A 23671-nucleotide genomic window follows, 5' to 3' on the forward strand; every position below is an offset into this window, starting at 1 on the left:
CATGTTTCAAACGTGTGTTTGTTTAAAGTGAGTTATAATTACTGTATGGTGGGTCTGTGCCACTGGGTGGTCCTGCTCTCATGGTTCACATAGTAGGTTCGTCCCAGATTGTCCTGCCTCTCCTCCCAGCCAGGGGGCAGCGCAGGCAGCTGGTGAGGATGGTGAGGACTGCATAATTCATGAGGCTCCAAAAACTCCCAACCAGGCTACAGGACACAAATGAGCAGAGTATTAAAACACTGGGCTGTTGCTTTCCTTTCTTGCAATTTCACAGGAAAATCATGTTTGTTTGTTTAATCAGATGGTGCTTTGCATGAAAAGTACAGTATTTCAATGTAGGTCAATGGCACGCAAATTTCACGTAACGTCCTCTGGAACAACCCGGACTGGTGTGAACAGGATTGTGAATCCAGGAACGATTAAGCTCAGTTTAATCTCACATTGGCAGCACTTCTGAGTGAGTTTTGGATGTCTGAAATCACGCCTGTATTTCTCGTACAAAGAGAAGCCTGAAGTCGACACCAGCATCAACACGGCACTCGTACAATAAGAGCGGCTGGAAAAGTACACAGTGACTCTGCTGGTTCTATATTAAAGTTATTGTGTATAAATATAACACATCTGTTTATGCACAAAACAAATGTCATTAGTTTGCCGAAGGCTTTGTTTCCTTTGTTTGGAAACCTGATAACACGCGACGCTATAAAAAAAAAAAAAAGAAATGCACATGCATAGGCCGTGACAGAACACACATTGCATCTCAAGTATCAATGAGATACGATTATAGTTTTTATTAATAGTGTCATTTTTAATTTTTAGTTTTTAATAGGTCTATATAGCTTTTATTTTTTTTAATTTATTTTTTTTCAGTTTTAGTTTAGTTAATTTAGCACATCAAATAAGACTACATAAAAATGAGAAATGTTTACATGGGAAATAAGTTTTAACTATAATAACCCTGGTTGATAAAATAAATAAATAAATAAATAAAGGGGATGAATAAATAAATTAAAGGCATCTGAGGTCCTTGTCAACTTAAAAGAACAGAATATTAAAAATGAACATAAAACAATTAATTAAAACACTGCTGAAATATAAAATGATGCCTAAAAAAAAATAAAAAAAGCAGAAAAACAAACAAAAAAAATCACAAAAAAGATGATGAATAAATAAATTAAGGCAACTGAGGTCCGTGTTAAGGATATATATATATATATATATATATATATATATATATATATATATATATATATATATAAAAAATAAAAAATAAATAAAAATTACATAATAAAACTTTGTTGAAAAATGAAATGAGGCCTAAAAAACAAAACAAAAAAAATCAGAAAAAAAGGTGATGAATAAAAAAAAAGGGCAACTTAGGTCCTCGTTAACCTAAAATAATAGAATATTAAAAATAAATTAATTAATTAAATAAAATAAAAATTAAATAATAAAACAGTGCAGAAACAATTAAATGAGGTCTTTGAAATCCATGGCAACCTAAAAAAAGTAATAAAATCAAATAATAAAAGGCAGATGAACAAATAAGTATCTGAGGTCCATGTCAACCTAAAATAATAGAATATTAAAAAATAAAATAAAATACAGTATTTAAAAATTAAATCAAATCAAATAATTAAACACTGCTGACAAATGAGGCCTTTGAAATCCATGCCAACCTAAAAAAAATTATCAGAAATAAAATAAAATAATAAATTAAGGCATCTGATGTCCATGTCATCCTGAAATAAAAAAAAAAATAAAAAAATAAAAAATAAAACACTATTGAAAAATAAAATGAGGCCTTTGAAATCCAGGCCTCAATTATTATTATTTTTTCTCTTCAGCCTCCAAAAGAATTGTCATTATTTGTGTAATTTTATTTTATTTATTTGCATTAATTTAAAATGTATTATTTTTTTGCTAATTTTTTAAGCCTCAAAAAAAGTCATTATTTGTGTAATTTGACTTAACACTTACTTACTCTAAACAAATATAATTATATAATTTTAAATAATTAAGATTTGTTTATTTAAACTCTTAAATAAGTCAACCTAAAATAATAAAATATTTAAAATAAATAAATACATAAAATAAAAAAACTGATGAATAAAGGTATCTGATGTCCATGTCAACCTAAAATAACAGAATATTAAAATAAAATAGTAAAATAAAAGTACAAAATGTATATTTGATGTTCTATGAACAATTTTAACAATTGTAAATATGATGTTTGTATAGGTAAACGTCACTCATATTAAATTCAACAGAATGAAATACAAATAAACACACCTTCCACAAATAATAAATGCAACCGATTTTCTCTTTAAGGACATATAAAGTCTATCTATCTGTCGTTCTGTTAAGAAATAAATTGCAAGTGCAAGGTCAGAAAATGTTTGAAAAGCTTTGTGAACCAGGCAGAATTGTGCTTAAGCAAACAAATGATTTTTTATTCAAGGACAGGCCACAAAAGAAAGCGCAGATGGAGGAATATGAAACATTTTCATGGTCTCTCCATCCAACACAAATGCTTGCAGGAGGCTCTGCTGCAAACCACATCAGTAAAGGTACTTCTCATTAACAAATCAGATGTTATATTGTGAATACAGTCAATGCTGAACACGACGAGCAACGTCCTTCATCTCTTATTCACTAATATATTATGCACCGTACTGCAACTTTAACTCTTTCTAGTTCACTTAAAGACTATTATAGGATTTTAGATTGTGTCTGTGTGCATTATTCTTACATCCAGATTCTCATTCTGCTCAGCCGTTTCATCCTCCGTGTCGTTGTTTTTGGGCAGGTACGTCATCTTCAGTCGCAGATGACCTTTCACCCTCGACTTGTGACTGTATCGACACAGTTCAACAAACACAACCCACATCAAATTACAAGAAAAAACAAGATTTTAAACATGAATCTCCACTGAAGTGTATCAGAAGTGTTGATATGTATATGTTTGAAATGAAAACAGTTCACAGTTACATGATGTCATGATAGCAGGTCAAAGGGCTTTTCACAAGAATTAAGTGAGTCATGTTTGAAAATAAAGCATGCAGGTATCCAGGCAGTAAAAACGGCAGTAAAATCGGCAGCTTACCTTCTCGGGTGCAACAGGAAGTCCTTGAAAGTGTACGGCCTTTCATTGTTGGGATTTTCTGTCTGTGGACATAAAAAAATATCAAAATATTAGTAACAAAATAAAAAAATAAATATATCTATCTATTTATATTCATTAATATAGAATTTAGAATTATTTTTTGCTGATTTCTTTAGCCTCAAAAAGAATTGCCATTATTTCTGTAATTCCATTTATTTTATTTTTTTAATGTATTAATTTATCAGTCTAAACAAAAATAATTATAAAATTTTTAATTACTTAAATTAATTTGTTTAAACTCGAAATAATTAATATTTATACATGTGTGTGTTCATTTAGCATTATTTTATAAATATATTAAAAAAAAAATTGTTTTATGATTATATTGACTATTACAATATGTGTTCATTTTACAATCATTATTATTAATCTTGCATTTATATAAAATTTTATAAAATTGCATTTATATAAAATTGCCATTATTTGTGTAATTTTATTTATTTATTTATATTCATTAATTTAGAATTTATTATAATTTTTTCGGTGATTTCTTTAGCTTCAAGAAGAATTACCATTATTTGTGTAATTTATATTCATTTATTTAAACAGTTAGTAATATATGTTTAATTAGCATTATTTTATAAATATTTATTTTTATGTTGTTCAATTTTGCAATTATTATTTATTATAATTAATCTTGCATTTATATAAAATTAACGCACACACATACGTGTTAATTTTGTATTTTTTGCTAAATAAATATTTATATTTATAAATATAATTTTATATTTTATTATTTTGTGATAATATATTTATCTATTTATTTATGTGAATGTTTTTTTATTTACTTATTTATTTGCATTCATTTAGAATTTATTTTTTGCTGATTTTCGTCAGCCTCAAAAAGAATTGCCATTATTTGTGTAATTCGACTCAGTCTAAATATCAGTCTAAACAAATGTAATTATATAATTTTAAATTATTTATATTCATTTATTTAAACTCTTAAATATATGCGTGTGTGTTCAAACTTTTAATTTGTATATTTTTTTGCTAAATAAAAGTTTTTATTTTTCTAAATACAATTTTATATTTATTATTTTGTTATAATATATTTATTTATTTGTATGCAAGTATGTATTTATTTATATTTATTTGCATTAATTTAGAATTTATTATTATTTTTTGCTGATTTCTTCAGCCCCAAAAAGAATTGCCATTTTTTGTGTAATCTATATATATATATATATATATATATATATATATATATATATATATATATATATATACACATATTTTTTACTATATGTTCATTTTGCAATTATTATTATTAGATATTATCTTGCATTTATATTAGATTTTTTTTTTTTTTTTTTGCTAAATAGTTTTTTTTTTTTTTTTTATATTTATTTATGTAGACTGTTACTAAATATGCATTAATTTTGCATGTATTTTTTTTTTTTTTTTTTGTGGCTGATTTCTTCAGCCTCAGAAATAATCCAAAATTTTCAAAATAAACATTATTCATTACAAATACCATTGCTGAGAATAGTGTACAAGGCAAAGAGTCAAGTGTCATGTATATTTTTAAGTGTTAATGTTTATGCTCACTCAGCCAACCAACACACACACTCACACACAAGTATATATAAAGAGCGAGTTTAATTTTCACAGTGCCTAATAATGAAGTTCAACTGAGCAGTTCCAAAAACAAATGGTTTATTTTACGAGGCAATGTTAAAAAGGGAGTGTCTCTGAAGACATATGAGGTGGACCTTCTAAAAATATCACCAACATTTAACCTACATTAACGGCAGCTTCAACAAAACACACATTGAGTTTAACACAAAATATTATGATGATAAATACTCACAGGGATCTGGTGCAGAGGAACATCCACTTGTCCGAGGAAGTCGTCCCTCGTCTGCAGAGAATCAAGAAAACACAGAACACGCCTGTCAGAGATTCTGTCGCAAAATGGGAATTCATGACAGGGTTATTTAATTTACAATTAAAAATAAATAAGCTCCGTCTAATGTTTTTATAGCTTACTACAGAATTTTGAACACTGGATAACTTTCCTGAGGCAAACGCAACATTAAGTGACATATTGTTTACAAACACAAAAAGTTGTACTGTATCTTTTCAACACATTCTGATGTTTATTTTGTTATACTATAACTTGTAGTAAAGTGGAAGAGAATTGTGCTCTGCACTTCCACTTGAATTGAACTGCAACAGCAGCATATATATATTATTTCAGAGATGAGACTTTAATTCTTTCTGGAAGTAACAAAGCAGTAAGTTCTCTGCGATCATTGAACGGGAATTCCCTGATAAATAATGTTTGGAAAAGAGAAAATGTTGGATCTGGCAACCCTGGCTTGAACTACGGATGATTCATAGGGTCAAATAGAACTAGATTAACGAATTAACAATTAATTTGTTATTATTGCTTTAAATTGAAATTGTAAAAAATATATATATATATTTAAATGTTTTAGCTCAACATGAGGGACATTTCACATATATAATTTTAAAATGTTTCCATAAATAAATTAAAAATAAAATAAATTAAAATGAAATAATACAATTAAAATGAAAGAAATTAAGATTGAAAATAAAAAAATTAAAATAAAAAAGAACAATTTAAATAAACTAATAAAATTAAATGCATATGTAAATTAAAAATAAAATAAAATTAAAATGAATAAAATTAACAAATTACATCAAACTAAAATAATAAACAAAAACTATATAAAAAGAAATTAAAGTAAGAAAGAAATATTATTATTACTATTATTATTATTTACTATTTTTAGCTGAACATGAGGGATATTTGACATATATAATTTATTAAATATTTCCATAAATAAATAAAAATAAAATACATTAAAATGAAATGATACAACTAAAATGAAATAAATGAAAATTAAATAAATGTCAATTTAACCCTCAAAGACCGAGACAGCCGCCGGCGGCTAAAAATAACTATTGGTCTTAAATGTTTAATAACTTTTGAACCGCTAATCCAATTTGAATGCTTTAAAAAGTCTCGTAAAGTACAGAGTCTGCTCTTTTCAGTGATATCGCATTTGTCTCATTTGGATATTCAGAGGCTCCGTAGTAAGCGTGATTATGTCATCACATTTCCTCAGCACTGATTTGTCAGATGAAATCAACACGTTTTGGTCCTCTGAGCCAAACAGGAACGATTGTTGATGCTTAGTCCCACCCCTGTGCCCCGATTGGTTCAAACTGTCATCTATTCAACCAATAAACATAGGTTTTGGTCTTTTGAACCACCGATTAGTATGTTTCTTTGCAGATCTGAACAGACGCAAAGTGAAAGCAAAGTGCGTCTTGCGTGCATGAAAACAAACGCAAAATAACACATTTGCATGACAGCATTCTTTGAAAATGTACAGAAATACTCACGACAGAGCCCTTTGACATAAAACAAACCAAAAACAAGGATGAAACAACAGTAGATATCGGATAAAGCACTGGAATGTGGGTTTTCGGTCACTAGGCGATGTCCCGGTAAAATAGATTCCGACGCAGACTACAGCCAGCAGATCCATCTATTTGGTTGTTATATTATGTAACTAATTATTATATAGTTTTTAAAGATTATTTGTACTATTTTTTCGGTTGCACTCTGTATATTTCTCTCTCATTTTGTGTGTAGTTTGTGAATAATTTGGATTGTTTATTTATTTTTTTGTTGCACAAGACAGTTTGTGCATTTTTTCTTGTGCTACTTTCTACACTATTTGTGTTTATTGTTCATCTTTTGGATTTAGAATATATTTATGAAATAGTAAATTATTTTTTACTGTGTTTTGCTATTATTTAACACTGTTTCTGCAATGACTTTACTCCTGAAACGTTTTTGGACAGATCTATATTGTCAATAAACGAAATGGGCCTGTTTTTCACTGAAAAGCACCTAAATAATATTGTAATAATTGGCTATAACTTGCTTGGGGAATGTTATATATAGACAAAATTTTATTTGGAAGTGTAAAACACCTAAATACAAATTTTTAAAGAAAAAAATCTAAACTTCAGGAGTTTTTGTTTGAGTACACAGTAAAAAACACCCAATTGTTGGTAGCGTTTTTTCCTAAAATTCTGGAAATTCACTAATTTTTAGAGAAAACAAAAGGAAATTTGTAATTTTAAATTAGCTAGACATAAAGTTCAAGTTCTTATGTTTATAATGATATATGACAATTGATGCTGACTGCTAGAATAGGTCTGAAAAAACAAAGAAATATACAGGTGCCTCAGTTGCCCCAAAAATGTTCTAGGTCTTTAAGGGTTAAATAAACTAATACATAAAAATGAAATGCATATGTAAATTAAAAAAAAAAATAATAATAATAAAATTAACAAATGAAATAAAACTAAAATAAAAATAAACAAAAATGATATAAGAAAAGGAAGAAAGAAAGAAATATTATTATTACTATTATTATTTAATTTTTTTAGCTCAACATAAGGGATATTTGACATATGTAATTTATAAAATACGTCCATAAATAAATAAAAATGAAATAAAATTAATAAAAATTAAGTAAATGAAAATTTAAATAAACTAATACATAAAAATGAAATAAAAAATAAATTAATAATAAAATTAATAAATGAAATAAAACTAAAATAATAAACAAAAATATTATAATAGGGAAAGAAAGAAAGAAAGAACGAAAGAAAGAAAGAAAGAAAGAAAGAAAGAAAGAAAGAAAGAAAGAAAGAAAGAAAGAAAGAAAGGAATATTATTATTATTATTATTTAATTTTTTTAGCTCAACAAGAGGGATATTTTACATATATAATTAATTAAATATTTCCATAAATAAATACAAATTAAAAAAATTAAAATGAAATAATACAAATGAAATAAATGAAGATAGAAAATAAATAAAATAATAATACAAATTAAATACATAAAAATGTAACTTTTTTTTTTAAGTTGGACACATTCAACACAAGACACATTTCCTTCACACCAGATACAAGAAAAAAGCAAGAAAATAATATTATTGAGTACAATACTGTCTTCAATTCTAACACTTCAAATAGACATAAAGATCAGTGTGTCATGAAGACACTGACCTTATCTGAGACTGTACAGTGTGCTCATTGTTTACAAAGATATAAATACATGAGTTATATATACACAAGGCTTTATAAAGGTAGACTTCCCCATGGTCTACCCCTCAGACTGAGAGCGAGAGTGAAGAAAGAGTGAAGGTAAAAGTAGGCCGAGAGAGAAAGAAAAACAAAGAGAAAAGAGCAAGAAAGAGAAAGAGAGCGAGAGAGAGTTTGTTTTCGGAACAAAATCATTCCCATCCTCAAACCTTTTCCAGCTGCCGCTATTCATTTCGACTGCTGGCTTTCATACTTAGCTTAGAAGCATTTTAAATACATTTTATACCACGTTTTATACACACACTGTCATTACGCTAACCGAAACAATATGACAAGTTAAATACACGTCACCTAAATGAGGCGTAAAAGCCTTCGGTGCTCAAAACGCTGTCAGATGTTTGGTTTTATGGTAAGCGTGGGCAGAACGAAATAACGGCTGACCTTACGCTAAAACGTGTCTATCTACATAGTGCATGATTTCCTTCCTCGTTCAGGTTTTTACAGCACTTATAAAGTCAGGATGATGACTTAAACACAGTATATTCTCTCGTTTTTAAGGCCAGCATCACATGTTAATGTTTGTTCTGTATTGGGGTCAAACCACGAAGCGGTTCTGCCACTCCGACGGGCCCCAAATGAGATGACAGAGTTGCTCTTTATGCCTTCGTGTCAATAAAATAAAAGCATGATGGGAGAAAGCTCTGTTAGTGTCATTTTAGGAATTAAGCTAGTTAAGACACAAGGCAATGCATGATTACTTATTTTAATATATGCATGGTTTAATATATATTATATATGTGTGTGTGATATATATAAGAGAATTTGTAATGGCTAAGAAACTGTATTTTGCATGTTTTTTTATTTAAAAAGTGAATTCAATATCTTATTATATATATTATCAAATACAAGTTTTAAACTGCACTTCTCAAAAAAAAAAAGAAATAATACAGCTAAAATTAAATAAATTAAGATAAAAATTAAATAAATGACAATTTAAATAAACTAACATATGAAAATGAAATGCATAAATAAAATGAAGTGTAAAATAAAAAAATATTAATAATAAAATTAATACATTAAATGGAAGTAAAATAATAAACGAATAAAACGATATAAGAAAGAAAGAAAAAAAGAAAAAGAAAGAAAAAAAGAAAATATTATTATTTAAATATTTTAGCTCAACATGATGGATATTTTTACATATATTGTTTAATAAAATATTTTCGTAAATAAATTAAAATAATACAATTAAAATGAAACAAATTAAATAAATAATGACTTTAAATAAACAAACATGAAAATGAAATGCATAAGTAAAATGAAATGAAAAAAATATTATATATATTAATAATAAAATTAATACATGAAATAAAACTAAAATAATAAACATACGGGATATTTTACATATATAAAAATAAAATAAATTAAACTGAAATAATACATTTAAAATTAAATACAGATCAAATAAAAAAATTATAATTTAAAAAATAAAATTAATACATTTAAATAAAATTATAACAATTAAATGCATGATTAGTAAAATGAATGTCAAATAAAAAAATATTAATAATGAAATTATTAAATGAAATAAAACTAAAATAAACAAAAACGATATAATAAATAAGAAAGAAAAGAGAAATATATATATATATATATATATATATATATATATATATAAATTACAATTTTTAGCTCAACATGAGATATTTTACACATAATTTCTAAAATATTTATATAAATAAAAATAAAAATAAATTAAACTGAAATAAATTAAGACAGAAAATAAAACAATAATTAAAAATGCAATAAATAAAAATTTAAATAAACTTTTATATATGAAAATTAAATGCATAAGCAAAATTAAATTTCAAATAAATAAAAAGAATATTAAAAATAAAATTAATAAATGAAATAAAACTAAAATAAACAAAAATGATAGAAAAAGAAAGAAAGAAAGAAAGAAAGAAAGAAAGAAAGAAAGAAAGAAAAAGAATATTATTATTTTTAATTATATTTTTAAGCTCAACATGAGGAATCTTTTTTACATGTATAATTTAAAAAATATATTTCCATAAATAAATAAAAATAAAACAAATAAAAATGAAATAAATTAAGATAGAAAATAAAATAATAATACAAATGAAATAAATAAAAATGGAACGAAATGCGTAAGCTAAATGAAATGTGAAATAAACAAATCAAAATATATTTTTTTAATCAAACAAAACTAAAATAATAAACAAAAACAATATAATAAATAAGGAAGAATGAAAGCGAAAGAAGGAAAAAATTATAGACATATAGATATAGATAAAATATCTTTATTTAGATATAGATAAAATATCTTTAGATATAGATAAAATATCTTAGATAAAAAATCTATATAGATTTCTTAGATAAGAAATCTAAATAGATAAAAAATCCTAGACAAACTTCTGATAAATGTTCCACTGATACATTATTGCCAGACCGCTGGCATAGTTCACATGAGTATAGTATAGTACCATAAAGTACGGCTAGTTACACAACTTCATCCATTGTTGCGACATGCCAGCGAGGCAAAAATGGAAAACCGTTGTCAAACTATCTGTATACGATCATCCACGTCTGCCCCGATAATGAGAAGGAAAACAGTAAAGGATGCCAACCGTTTGAAGAAACGTAATGAAGTAGGCTCAAAGTGAACTATTTTCTGCTACAAGAGCAGCTTGACTGCAAAACACCTGACAAACATTTCCTCACTCATTTCTGATCTCTCAGGAGATGTTTTATGCAAACTAAAGATAACAGAAAGTATTCAATTACTATTTACCTTAACTATTTAAATATTTACATACATTTTAAAGAGACAGCATCACTTAAAACCTAATTGCATTTCATTGAAAGATTACGAAGTGTTATGATGAGTCGTGCACAAAAGACTAGGAACTAGTACGAGGTCTCAATCAAGCAGCTGTTATGGAATAAGATCTAATTATTTTCATAAATCCATGAGGTTTCCAAGCACTGTGGGAGGAGAGACAAGGCTGAAGAGATTATGAGTGCTGCGCTGTTGACTGATAAGAGCTAATCAAGCACAGAAAGCGCTGTGGAAAAACACAACTCATTCACACACTATCAAAGCCGCCGGCGCTCGCTCACACATCTGACAGCTCTTTAGGAACGCTGCTGATTGCATTGACCTTTGCCAGAGGTCACACAGTCATGTGTTAACCATTCCTGTCAGCGAGCATAAGGTGTGACAGCGTCCTTGAGTGGGAAACAGAGGAACTGTGATCGACATGTTGGACCCGAGATCAATCTGGATCCGTTCGACACATTTATACAGCAGGAAAGTTTGTTTGGTCAGATGTCTGATTAAAAACAGCTTTCTGAACAACATTCAGGGTAGATTTAAGAAAGCTCCATGAATTACACATTACACAACTATTTTATCCTGCATGTCCATTTAAACTAGAATTCTCAACCCACTTAAAATGACGTGGAATAAGACGGATATAATAAAGATAGAATATAAATAAATGAAGATAAAAAATGAAATAATAATTTAAATTAAATAAATACGATTACTTAAATCACAATTTAAATAAACTAGTACATGAAAATTAAATGCATGATAAGTCAAATGAAATGTAAAATTAAAATAAATAAAGAAACTTAATAAACTAAATAAAACTAAAATAATAAATATACGGGATATAAATAAATATATAAATATACATATATAATATATAAAAAAACAAATAAAAAAATAATAATATTAATAATAAAATTAATAAATTTAAATAAAACTATAATAATAAAAACGATACAATAAATAAGAAAGAAAGGAAGAAACATTTTTAAGCTCAACACGAGGGATATTTCACATTTATAATTTATAAAATATTTCCATAAATAAATAAAAAATTAAATAAAATAATATAAGATGTAATTGGACATCATATTTCTTAATTTATTTTGTTCCAACATTATTTATATTAATTATTTATATATATTTTATTGGATATTTATTAGAATGATATATGAAAAATTCAAGGAAATTATTAAAATCATTTAAAAACAGTACACTAATAATAAAACCTTATAAATAAAAATATTACAAATTGCTGAGAAACTCCTTTTAGTCAGATAATTATTATTATTATTTTTTAAATAATTAAATATGAAAAAGTCATAAATATTTTACAATTTTAATTTATATACATTATAAATAATAATAATAATAATAATAATAATAATAATAATAATAATAATAATAATAATATATTTTTGGATTTACACAAGTTAATTATTTTATTTTTAGCTAATTATTTTGCTAATAATTATTATATGTAATTATTTTTATATAGTGCCACACCTAGTGGATTTTTGTTATGGAAGTTATGGAAATTGCTATTAATCAGTAATAAATAAATAAATAAATAGACAAACAAACAAACAAATAAAAATAAATATTTTAAGTATTTAAATTAATGTTATTATTTTTCTTATTAACAATAATAATAATAACAATAATAACAACAATAACAGGTATTCTGAAATTACAAAGTTAATTATTTTAGCCATTTAATTCAACAAATTATCTGGCTTATAATAATAATAATAATAATAATAATAATAATAATAATAATAATAATAATAATAATAATAATAATATTATTATTATTATTATTATTATTATATTTAGTTATTTTTCTATAGTGCCACACCTAGTGGATTTCTAGACCTGGAAATGTTAAGGAAATTAATTAAATCTTAAAAAGTCAAACATATTTTAATATTTTTAATTTACATCCGGTACAAATAGTTAGGAAACTGCCATTAATCAAATAAAAAAAGTCTGGAATTACAGAAATTAATTATTTGAACTATTTTAATTTATGTAATTATTTTACTTATACATATTTTATTTTAATTGTTTTTATAAATTTGCCAGTTTCTATAAATTTTTATATACTGTTTTTGAGCCTTGGAGTCAAAAAGACGTTCGCAATGAATTGCATTTCTTAAGTGTAGATACCATCTGACTGTTAAATCAAAAGCAGCTCATAACATAAACACACTGAATCAAATTACCTCCCAGATCCCCTGGCCGAGCACCAGCTCCATTTCTGTGGGAAACTGATACCAGGTATCGTCCTGGACCATCATTTTGTTATGCAAGATGTTTAAGTGCAGAATACTTCATGCAACTATGGACCTGAATAATATTGTATTGTATTGTATTGTCTTGCTATTGCTGCAACGCAGTGTACTTTCTAAACGTCTGAATGAGCTACGAGAGGAACAATATGTTCATGTGTTTGAACATCACAAACAAGCAGCATGCTGAAATTAGAGCCTTGAATTTCGATTAGATTACATAAGAGCACCGCGGCAGTAAAGGTAACAGCTCTGTTAACTGCTTGTGCGACCAGTTTCTAACACGCTGTAAAATCAGAGACAAAGAGAGTGAGTGCAAATGAAATAAGTGCAGCGAGCGAGACACCTGATGCTCCGAAAACATACCGACGGCTAAGCGGGCACCCGCTGGGCAGCGAACATGTTATCCTTTACTGCAAAGGAATCGCATCGTTTGGCCCCTGTATCCCTGACACTCATCCTCTCCCCCAATCAGCTGACCTTTGGCCCAACAGCTGACGGACAGCCATGTGCAGCCCCTGCATATCATGTTGAATCCTAGGAGCTTGCCAGCGTGGTACTCGGCCAGACTAACTGGAGTCAAGCGGAGTATTTTCGAAGCTGGGTATTTATAGACCTAGGGCTGGGGGGAGGCTTAGGGACCGCTGTCTATAATTATTCCAGAGGTAAATACATACAGCGATCACTCAGAGTGTGAACAAATTAATAAAAACTGGAAAAGCCTCAAAGATGCGACATGCATGCATGCAACTCATTCAGTTGCGATGCATTTCTAAAATGCTTTCTAAACTGTTAGATACAGTTGAAGTCAAAATGTTAATTATTTTAGCAAAATAAGAGGGATCATAGAAAATGCATGTTGTTTTTTTATTTAGTACTGACCTGAATAAGACATTTTACATTAAAGATGTTTACACATAGTCCACAAGAGAAAATAATAGTTGTATTTATAAAACAGTCACTGTTAACACTGTTTTGTTACCTGAATTATCCACAGCTGTGTGATCTTTTTGTTTAGTGATAGTTGTTCGTGAGTCCCTTGTTTGTCCTCAACAATTAAACTACCTGCTGTTCTTTAGAAAAATCCTCTTTTTCAGCATTTCTGTGTATTTGAACCCTTTCCAACAATGATTTTGAGATCCATCTTTTCACACTGAGGACAACTGAGGAACTCATATGCAACTATTACAGAAGGTTCAAACACTCACTGATGCTTCAGAAGGAAAAAGCATGCATTAAGAGCCAGGGGGTGAAAACTTTTGAATTTGAAGATCAGGGTAAATTTAACTTATTTTGTCTTCTGAGTAGGCTAGCATGTAAGTATCTTTTGTAGTTTCTGAAGGGCAGGACTAAATGAAAAAATATGATATTTAGGCAAAATAAGAAAAATGTACACAAAAGTTTTCACGCCCCAGCTCTTAATGCTTTGTGTTTCCTTAATTGTTGGAAAGGGTTCAAATACACAAAAATGCGGAAAAACCAAAGAATTTGTGGAACCAAAAGGATTTTTTTGGAGAACAGCAGGCAGTTTAACTGTTCAGGACAAACAAGGGATGAACAACTATCACTAAACAACAACAAAAAAACACAGCTGTGGATCATTCAAGTAAAAACACAGAAACTTTTGAACAGGGTCATTTTTTATAAATTCAACTATTATTTTCTCTTATGTAAATGTCTTTTATGTGAAATATATTATTCAGGTCAGTACTTAATAAAAGATAACATGCATTTTGTATAATCCCTCTTATTTTGGTCAAATAATGCAGATTCTCCAAGATGTAAACCTTTGACTTAAAAACTGAAAAAGCCTTTTAAATGTGGCATGCATGCAACTAGTTGATCTACTCTGCTTTTAAAAAGTGCTTGTTTATAAGCTAGTCTGCCTAAATGGAAATTATTTCCAAGGTAAATACATAGTGATCACTCTGAGTGTTAAAAACAACAACAACAACAGCCTGAAAAAGCCTCTAAAATGCGACATGCATTAAACCGGTTTAGCAACAATGCCATTTTAAAGTGCTTGTACATAAGCCAACCTGCCTAAGAGGATCTGTATCTGTATATCTACGCAACACACAAATTAAATTATGGACCATAATGAATTTATTTATTTCACAATCCCAAACCGATGTTAAAATGTGCATATCTATAAAGGAAAGCTTTACATGCAGCATCAGAAGACAACTTTCTAAATAGTTACGGTGCATATTTGCTCACTCATCGCAAAATGTTCAATCCACCTCTACTATTCAACAGCAAGAAAACGATCACTACAAATTATCTGAATGTGAATGTGATTTTAGAGTGAAACACTATTTACACTCACTGACTTGGCATGTTTAAAAGTGCATTCTGAGTTTTCACTTGCTAGTAGAAGGAAAGGCTTACGGTAGAATTTCTCTCTGTGCAGGTTGGAACATGATCCGCTTTGTCGTTTATGCTGTTGTCCTGCAGGGTGTTTGATTTTCTTGCACCTGTGCCGTGAGATACATGGATGTGCACGTGTGGAGGGCCATTTTTAGAGTGCACATCTGCAGAGTTTGAAACGTGACAAGAGATCTCAGTGTTCGCACAGGGCACCTCCAAAGAAATACTCCTGTGAAGGACGTGATGCGACCCTTTCCTCGAGGACTTATCCGAACTACCGCTAGTCGGAAAAGTGGCGTGTCTCCTTTCCGCGGACGACGGCCTTCCGCTTGGCAGCATGCAGGCTGAGGTGCTCCGGAAAAGCTTGGCTCGTTCCGGGACGTTGTCGGTTTGTGGGCCCTCGAGAGGTTTGGAACAGTCAACGTTGACCTTTGATTTGGCCGAACTTGCTTTCCCCGAAGGAAGCGGTCGCTGGTTTGCGAAGTGCAATAAAACGCTGGAGTGTCTTTCCGTTCGCTCTGGTCCTGGCGGTTGTTCTGGCGGCATGCTGAAATGCACGATGGGTTTGGCGTCCCTGTGTTCTGCTGACGTACTGCTCTTGGACAGCCGCAGACCATTAACTGCAGTGGCGACGGATCCCTTGGACGTGTCATCGTGCGACGCATCAACGCTGGACAGCTGCATCTGATGAGAGGTCTGAAAGGAACTTCGTGCCGACGGAGGCAGCGGAGGGATCATGGGAGATGCTACCGGACTGACGGGAGACGCGGGCGGCGTGGTGCACGGGCTTCGTGGGAAAATCACCAAGGATGAGCAACGCCGCAAGGGAGCCCGCGCCTTCCGCCGAGAGATCGGTTTGCGATCTGGGACGTCCGCTTCGAAGATGCTGCTGCTACTGCAGTAGCCGGCGTCGCTCGTTGTGCTGCTGCTACAGGAACCTCCATCTCCATTTCCGCCCTCGCAGCTGGCGAGCTCCCCGTCTTCCCCAGCGCTGCTGCCATCCGCCTCGCCGCTCTGCTTGGAAGTCTGCAAGGAGATCTGCAGCGTGCTTTTCCTGCTCCCGTTCACCTTGGGGATAAATACGGTGGAGTGCCGCTGTAAATTACCGTACTCTGGTGACAAGGGTGGCAAAGCCAGAGCCAGCTGTCCTGGAGTCACCTTCATGTGCAGGGAACTGTGCATCAGGGCCTCGCTGGAGCTACGGCCGGCATTCGTAAGCCCGCTCTCGTCAGCGTGACTGCTGCAAGTCTCTGACAGCGGGTCGGTGTTGCTTCTTCGCGAAGCGAAATGCAGTCGCAGTTGTCGCGCCATGAAGTCAGGGATCCGGTGGGACGCAGGACCCAAACCAAACAAGTAAAAAACGAGCAGCAAAAACCAACTGCTCCTGGTCCCGTTGTGCGATTGCAACCATTAGCGGTTGCACATTGCAAAAATAGCAGCAGTGACAAGCGGCATTCCTCCCGAAGCTCCTCTGAAGCTAACAACCATGACAGGTCAAGCGCACCATGAAGAACAGCTCTAGTGCTCTAAAGGATAACGGCAAACTCAGAGAGCTTTGCTGAAGCAACTGCTCCAGAAAGCCTGCAAAGGGCTCTGCTGTGCCAGACCTCTGGAGTGCCTCAGCTGTGCCTTCTGTAGTTTCGCAAGCGCCGATTCAGGCACGGGTGCCCTCCCTCCCCCAGCTGCCGGTCACCCCAGTGCAAAAAACAACAATCTGCGTGCATGCCAGGATGGAGGTGGGACAGCTCGCCCCTGTTCTAGCCAAGCTCGACTCTGCCACCTCCTTCTACAGCAGTGTCTAAAGTTTCTTGTAAAGCTGCACCCCTGCTAATATTTTTACCCCACCAGGATAGAGTTACAGGAAATAAAGAGGAACGGGGTTTGGCCTCATTTTAAGCTTTCTCAACAGCATCCATGTACAGTACTTTGGAGATACGTGGGGAACAGGGTGTTACGAGCTGCTGAAAACTGAGGCTCGTAAACTGAGCGTTTGGCTTATTTCTGCACTTCCAACCATGCACGACTTAAGTGCATGATAGCTTCATCTACAAATTTTAAAAGAAGCAGACGGAATCAAGCCTGTTTGTGCCAAAGGAGAGCCTTCAACTTGAATACTGAGGCTGTTGTGCCAGCTCACATATGGACATGTGCCACATCACGTGTCATCTGACACCCGCTGTTGCAGCCATTTAAGACCATGCTTCTGTCAGAGAGAAATGCCATCTCATCAATCAGGGGCAATTGCACGAGGGGTAATTGCAGTTAACACAGTGCACAGGATCAGTACGGGAAATCGTCCTGCTCACAACATAAATGTAAATTAAATATAAGTGAGCCTGAATCAGGGATTTTTTGCATTTTGTGCACTTGGAAATGAGCAAAGTTTTAGGATTTTAGAATTCTTGCATTTCAAATTGCAATGCAATATAAGTGAGACTGAATCAGGGATTTTTTTGCATTGTGTGCACTTGGAAAAAACGTTTTAGGATTTTGAATTCTTAAACAAAGAAAGGGGTCAAACTGCAATGCAATACATGTCAGACTGAATCATGGATTTTTTAATTATGTGCACTTGGAAATGAACACAGTTTTAGGATTTGGGAGTTTTAAAACAACGAACCCCCTGTAAATGCATGCATTTCAAATGAAAAATAAATACGAGCCTGAATTAGGGATTTTTGCATTTTGTGCACTTGGAAATGAACAAAGTTTTAGGATTTTGAATTCTAAAACAAAGACAAGGGATAGCTGCATGCATGTCAAACTGCAATGCAATACAAGTCAGACTGAATCAGGGATTTATACATTTTTGTGCACTTGGAAATTAACTAAGTTTTAGGATTTTGGTATTTTAAAACAAAGAATAGGAGTAATTGCACACATTTTAAATTAAAACTAAATAGAAGTTAAACTGAATCAGGGATTTTTAAGTTTTGTGCACTTGGAAATCGACTAAGTTTTAAGATTTTGGAATTTTAAAACAAAAGAACAAGGGCAATTGCATGCATTTCAAATAAAAACTAAATATAAGTGAGGCTGAATAGGGATTTTTGAATTTTGTGCACTTGGAAATCAACAAAGTGTTAAGATTCTGGAATTCTAAAACAAAGAACAAGCTATTTGCATGCATTTAAAATAAAAATGAAATACAAGAGAGCTTGATGACAGATTTCCTGCTACAAAAATGTTTTGCACAAAAAGAGATCTGAAATGATTTGTCATCCTTTCTGTAAGCTACCACATTCCACAGGAGACAGAAATAGCGTGCATGCTTGGTTCATGCCAGCGAACACATTCTAGCAATGACATACCAGTTTTTCTTACATCCAGTAACCGGGTTAACCTATCTGTCACATGCAGGAAGGCGACTACAGTTTATTGTCTTATCAAGAGTTACTGTTCTCACTTGAACACTGGCTCTTTTATGTATTTAACATTCCTCGTTATTCGGGGAGGACGCTGTCAGCGTGTGACGGAGAGAACCCCCCTAACACCGGTCACGCCTCATTCACTTTTATGTGTTTTAAAGCAGTTACTTTTCACGTTTAACAGCACCCAAAGGTAAACTTCAGCTCCCAGACTTGAGCTTTATGGTGGCTACTAGCAGAAAAGCATCCTTGTTCATTCATTACACATTGACGCTCAGGTAGCTACTGATTTAATAGACCTGAACCCAACACTAACATGGTGAATACATTTGAGACTGCTGAACTGTGTAAGGTTTCATTTCCATCAAACACGTCTGCCATTGTCAAGCCAAAAAAGCAGTCCTGCCTCAAACTAATGATACTGGCAAGCCAATATTTCTGTATATATACACTTCAATAACAAAACGGACAAAGAATATATGAATGACGATTTCTGTATTGAACACTGACAATAGGAAATGCTTCTTAAGCAGCAAATAAGCATAGCTGAATGATTTCTGAAGGATCATGTGACACTGAAGACTGGAGTAATGATGCTGAAAATTCAGCTTTGCATTACAGGAATAAATTACATTTTACAATATGTTCACATAGAAAACAGTTATTTTGAATTGTAATAGTATTTCATAATTTTACAGTTTTTACTGTATTTTTAAAAGCCTTCTTTAAAAAAAAAAAAAAACTACATACCAAACGATTTTCATCAAACACCTCCAGCAGAAGACGATGTCTCCTAGGATGCACCTGAGGAAGATAGCAAAAGACAAATAAAAAAAAGTGAATCTACACACTAATGTTAATATATGAACTAACACACCAAATTTATTTTCGCATATCTAAAATAAATGATGCCATGAGACAGAGGGTCTGTTCATCCTATATTCGTAACCCTTGACTTCAGGCCTGTAAATGGCCAGTGACTCAGACAGTGTATCATTTAGCATTTCATGAAATCCCCGTGCTGGTATTTGGGCCAGTGGTCAGTATCACAAATAGGTCAGAACCTTTTATGCCATTGTCTGGATCTGGTTATGATTCATGCACTAAACATCAGATACAGTAGACAATTTTTGCATGGGAAAAAAAAAGAGCCCAGCACAGTCCAAAAGCCTGAAACCACATTGCAAATAAGAGATTTATGAATTCTGCACATCTGGAAATGAACAAAGTTTTACGATTTTGACATTTTGAAAACAAAGGATGGGTATCTAAAATGTAAAATGAATAAGAAACACTTCAGATTCTGCATTTCTAGGTCAACATTTAAAACAATAAGCATGACATTGACTCACTGAAACTCAAGATGCTCTTTGGAACATCTTAGATTACACTAAAATATGACCAAAACTACTTTTGCTTGATTTAAAGCATTGATGGGTCGTCATAACATCTTGAAATGGTTTCTCTCAACACATTACTGTTTCCAGAGAACCTTACATCCATCTCTCTGTCCTTTCTGAGAAAATGCGCAACGTCTACGTAAGAGAGACATGCACACCGCATCAGTACGTGCGTCACATGACAGCAGGGGAAGTGGACAGAATGTAAGAGGCACCCCTCATCTCAAGCGCACCCCGTAACTCAACCCCTGACCCCAGAGCATGTGACTGCACCTCTCTCTTTACATGCTGCCTAAACAGACTGTTATTTAATTAAAGAGTCATTAACTAGAAACATTTAGAAAAAAAGAGTCACAAATCAATGTTCACTGCATGTCCTGGAATAAAAATCTGATAAAAAAATGATCATTTTTCAGATATTAGAGAAAAAGTAAGACATGCATCATTTTCTAGCAGTCACTTTGAACTTCTCTTGAGAACAATCATGACAACAAAACTACTGTCTTCTATCATGCTGCTTATAGCTGAATTAAATTTTTACATCAGAATTTGTTTGATATATGACAAACTTCCCATCACCGCATCTGTTATTTTTTTGTTTATTACTGAAAAAACTGCTTTTTATGAATAAAAAAAAAAGTTATTGCAACTTATATCACAATTCTGACTTTTTTCTCAGAATTGCATGATACACCCGCAATTCTGACTTTTTTTCCCTTACAATTGCATGATATAAACTCAGAATTCTGACTTTTTTCTCACAATTGCGTGATACAAATTCGCAATTCTGACTTTTTTCTCTCACAACTGCGTGATATAAACTCGAATTTCTGACTTTTTTCTCACAATTGCGTGATACAAATTCGCAATTCTGACTTTTTTCTTACAACTGCGTGATACAAACTCGAATTTCTGACTTTTTTCTCACAATTGCATGATATAAACTCACAATTCTGGAAAAATAAAGTGGCAATTGCATAACAGAAACTTGCAATTGCGAGTTATAAAGTCAGAATTCCAAAATTTAAACTCACAATTCTGAGAAATAAAGTCACAATTGCATAACAGAAACTTGCAATTGCGAGTTATAAAGTCAGAATTCCAAGATATAAACTCACAATTCTGAGAAATAAAGTTACAAATGCATAACAGAAACTTGCAATTGCGAGTTTTAGTCAGAATTGCATGATATAAACTTGGAATTGCTAATTATAATGTCAGAATTCCGAGATATAAACTCACAATTCTGAGAAATAAAGTCAGAATTGTGTGATATAAATTTGCAATTGCGAGTTATAAATACAGAATTGCATGATATAAACTCGCAATTGCGAGTTATAAAGTCTGAATTGGTAGATATAAAGTCAGACTTAGGATATAAACTCACAATTGCAAGAAATAAAGTCAGAATTGCAAGATATAAACTCATTCTATATATAAATCCTTTTTCTCACAGTTGCAACTTTGTATCTCGGAATTCTGACTTTTTTCTTGCAGTAGCAACTTTGTATCTCGCAATTCTGACTTTTTTTCTCGCAGTTGCAACTTTGTGTCTTGCAATTGTGAGTTATAAAGTCCAGTTCTGAGGAGAAAAAAAAAAGACACAGAATTGCGAGTTTATATCTTAAAGTTCTGACTTTATAATTCACAATTGCGAGTTTATATCACAGAATTCTGACTTTATTTCTCGCAACTGTGAGTTTATATTCCACAAGTCTGACTTTATATCTAGTAATTCAGACTTAATAACTTACAATTGTGCATTTATATCTCACAGTTCTGAGAAAATTGAGAAAAGTTTACATGACGCAATTCTGAGGAAAAATAGTCAGTATTGCCAGATGTAAACTTGCAATTGCGAGAGAAAAAGTCAGAATTGTGAGATAAGTCACAGTCACCTTTTTATTGTTTATTCAGTGGCGGAATTAGGCTTCCATAGCTTTTTGTGTTGTGCGAGTGCTATCAAATAAAGGTGATTTGATATGAACATGTTCAGCAGCTCTCATATGATAATGTAAAATTATAAAATTTGTCATGCTGCTTTCCACTCTGACGTCATTCCCTGTTGCTTTCATCATAAACATAAGTTGGAAAAACTCCATGAATAAAATCACTGTTTTGTATGTAAACTGCATAAATGTAACGCAAATAAAAAGCCCTACACATTTGCAGAAGGCAATTTCCTTGAACTTTCCTTCAGAGAATTTAAACCGCATTTATCTCTCTATAACCCTATCAGACCTCAGTTTCGGCTAAATGTGGGGCATGACTGAATTCAGCTGACTTCTGGAAGAGTTTAAGTGAGGTTTCAAGCTTTTATCTGAATAAAGCATTTTATAGGGCTCAAAATAAAACTATTTCTGGTCTTACAGCTAGACTGTATTTCTCAGGTTAGTACAAACACTGTCAGGAGCCGAGACAAACACTCAGCAGGAACGTCACAGGATATAAGCGGTTATATATACACAGCTCTCCTGCTCAGTGGTGTACTTCACTAAAAATGGTTTCTACATTATCTGAAGATGATATAAGTGGTTTAAATCTCACCATGTGGTTGGTCGCAAGGGCACTGCTGTGCGGTTTCTTTGTAAGCACAGATTGTACTTGACTGAAGCATTATCACCTGTTTTGTCTATTATTTTTTTTGGCTGTTCACAGAAACATTACTCCATTAGAGTGCATTAATATAAAATGCAAAAATGGTTTTATAAAACACTTGAACTTTAAAACAGACTCCCAATGCTGAAATATGAGCAGCCCGTATTGTATAACATTTTCTATTATTACCAAACACAACGGCTGCATCTGTTTAATATTAGTTCACAGGAACACATTACTGGAATCACACACAATATCTAAATGTGAGAATGATGAACAGAACGTTGTCTAAGAACAGCATGTCTGTGTATATGATATCTCATGGTACAGAACAAATCGTTTTTAAACAAATCTCAAAAATCATATATATGGATTTTTAATGGTTTTTAAATACGTTTCTTATCATTGCTGTATTTATTTGATCAAAAAATACAGAAAAAAAAACTGTAATATTGTGAAATATTATTTCAATTTAAAATAACTGTTTTCTATGTGAATATATTTTAAAATGTAATTTATTCTTGT

At 31.7% G+C, this 23671-nt stretch overlaps 1 protein-coding gene across 1 annotated transcript; it reads right to left on the reverse strand.

Moving 5' to 3' along the window:
* Nucleotides 1-38: 38 nt before the first annotated feature.
* nedd4a (NEDD4 E3 ubiquitin protein ligase a) lies at nt 39-17441 on the reverse strand. Its single transcript, XM_073850247.1, has 5 exons — nt 15802-17441; nt 4980-5030; nt 3107-3168; nt 2753-2855; nt 39-206 (listed from the first exon to the last, which is right to left on the reverse strand). Exons 1-5 carry the CDS (start codon nt 17089-17091, stop codon nt 39-41), a joined length of 1674 nt encoding a protein of 557 aa, XP_073706348.1. The 5' UTR covers nt 17092-17441.
* Nucleotides 17442-23671: the final 6230 nt, after the last annotated feature.

Source organism: Garra rufa, chromosome 11 (assembly GCF_049309525.1).
Source record: "Garra rufa chromosome 11, GarRuf1.0, whole genome shotgun sequence".
Classification (NCBI taxonomy): Eukaryota; Metazoa; Chordata; class Actinopteri; order Cypriniformes; family Cyprinidae; genus Garra; species Garra rufa.

Coding starts and splice junctions, on each gene's coding strand:
- nedd4a (XM_073850247.1), bottom strand. CDS start 17,091: ATGGCGCGACAACTGCGACTGCATTTCGCTTCGCGAAGAAGCAACACC. Junction 3,169..4,979: donor TTCCTCTGCACCAGATCCCT/GTGAGTATTTAT, acceptor TTATGTCCACAG/ACAGAAAATCCCAACAATGA. Junction 2,856..3,106: donor TTCCTGTTGCACCCGAGAAG/GTAAGCTGCCGA, acceptor GTGTCGATACAG/TCACAAGTCGAGGGTGAAAG.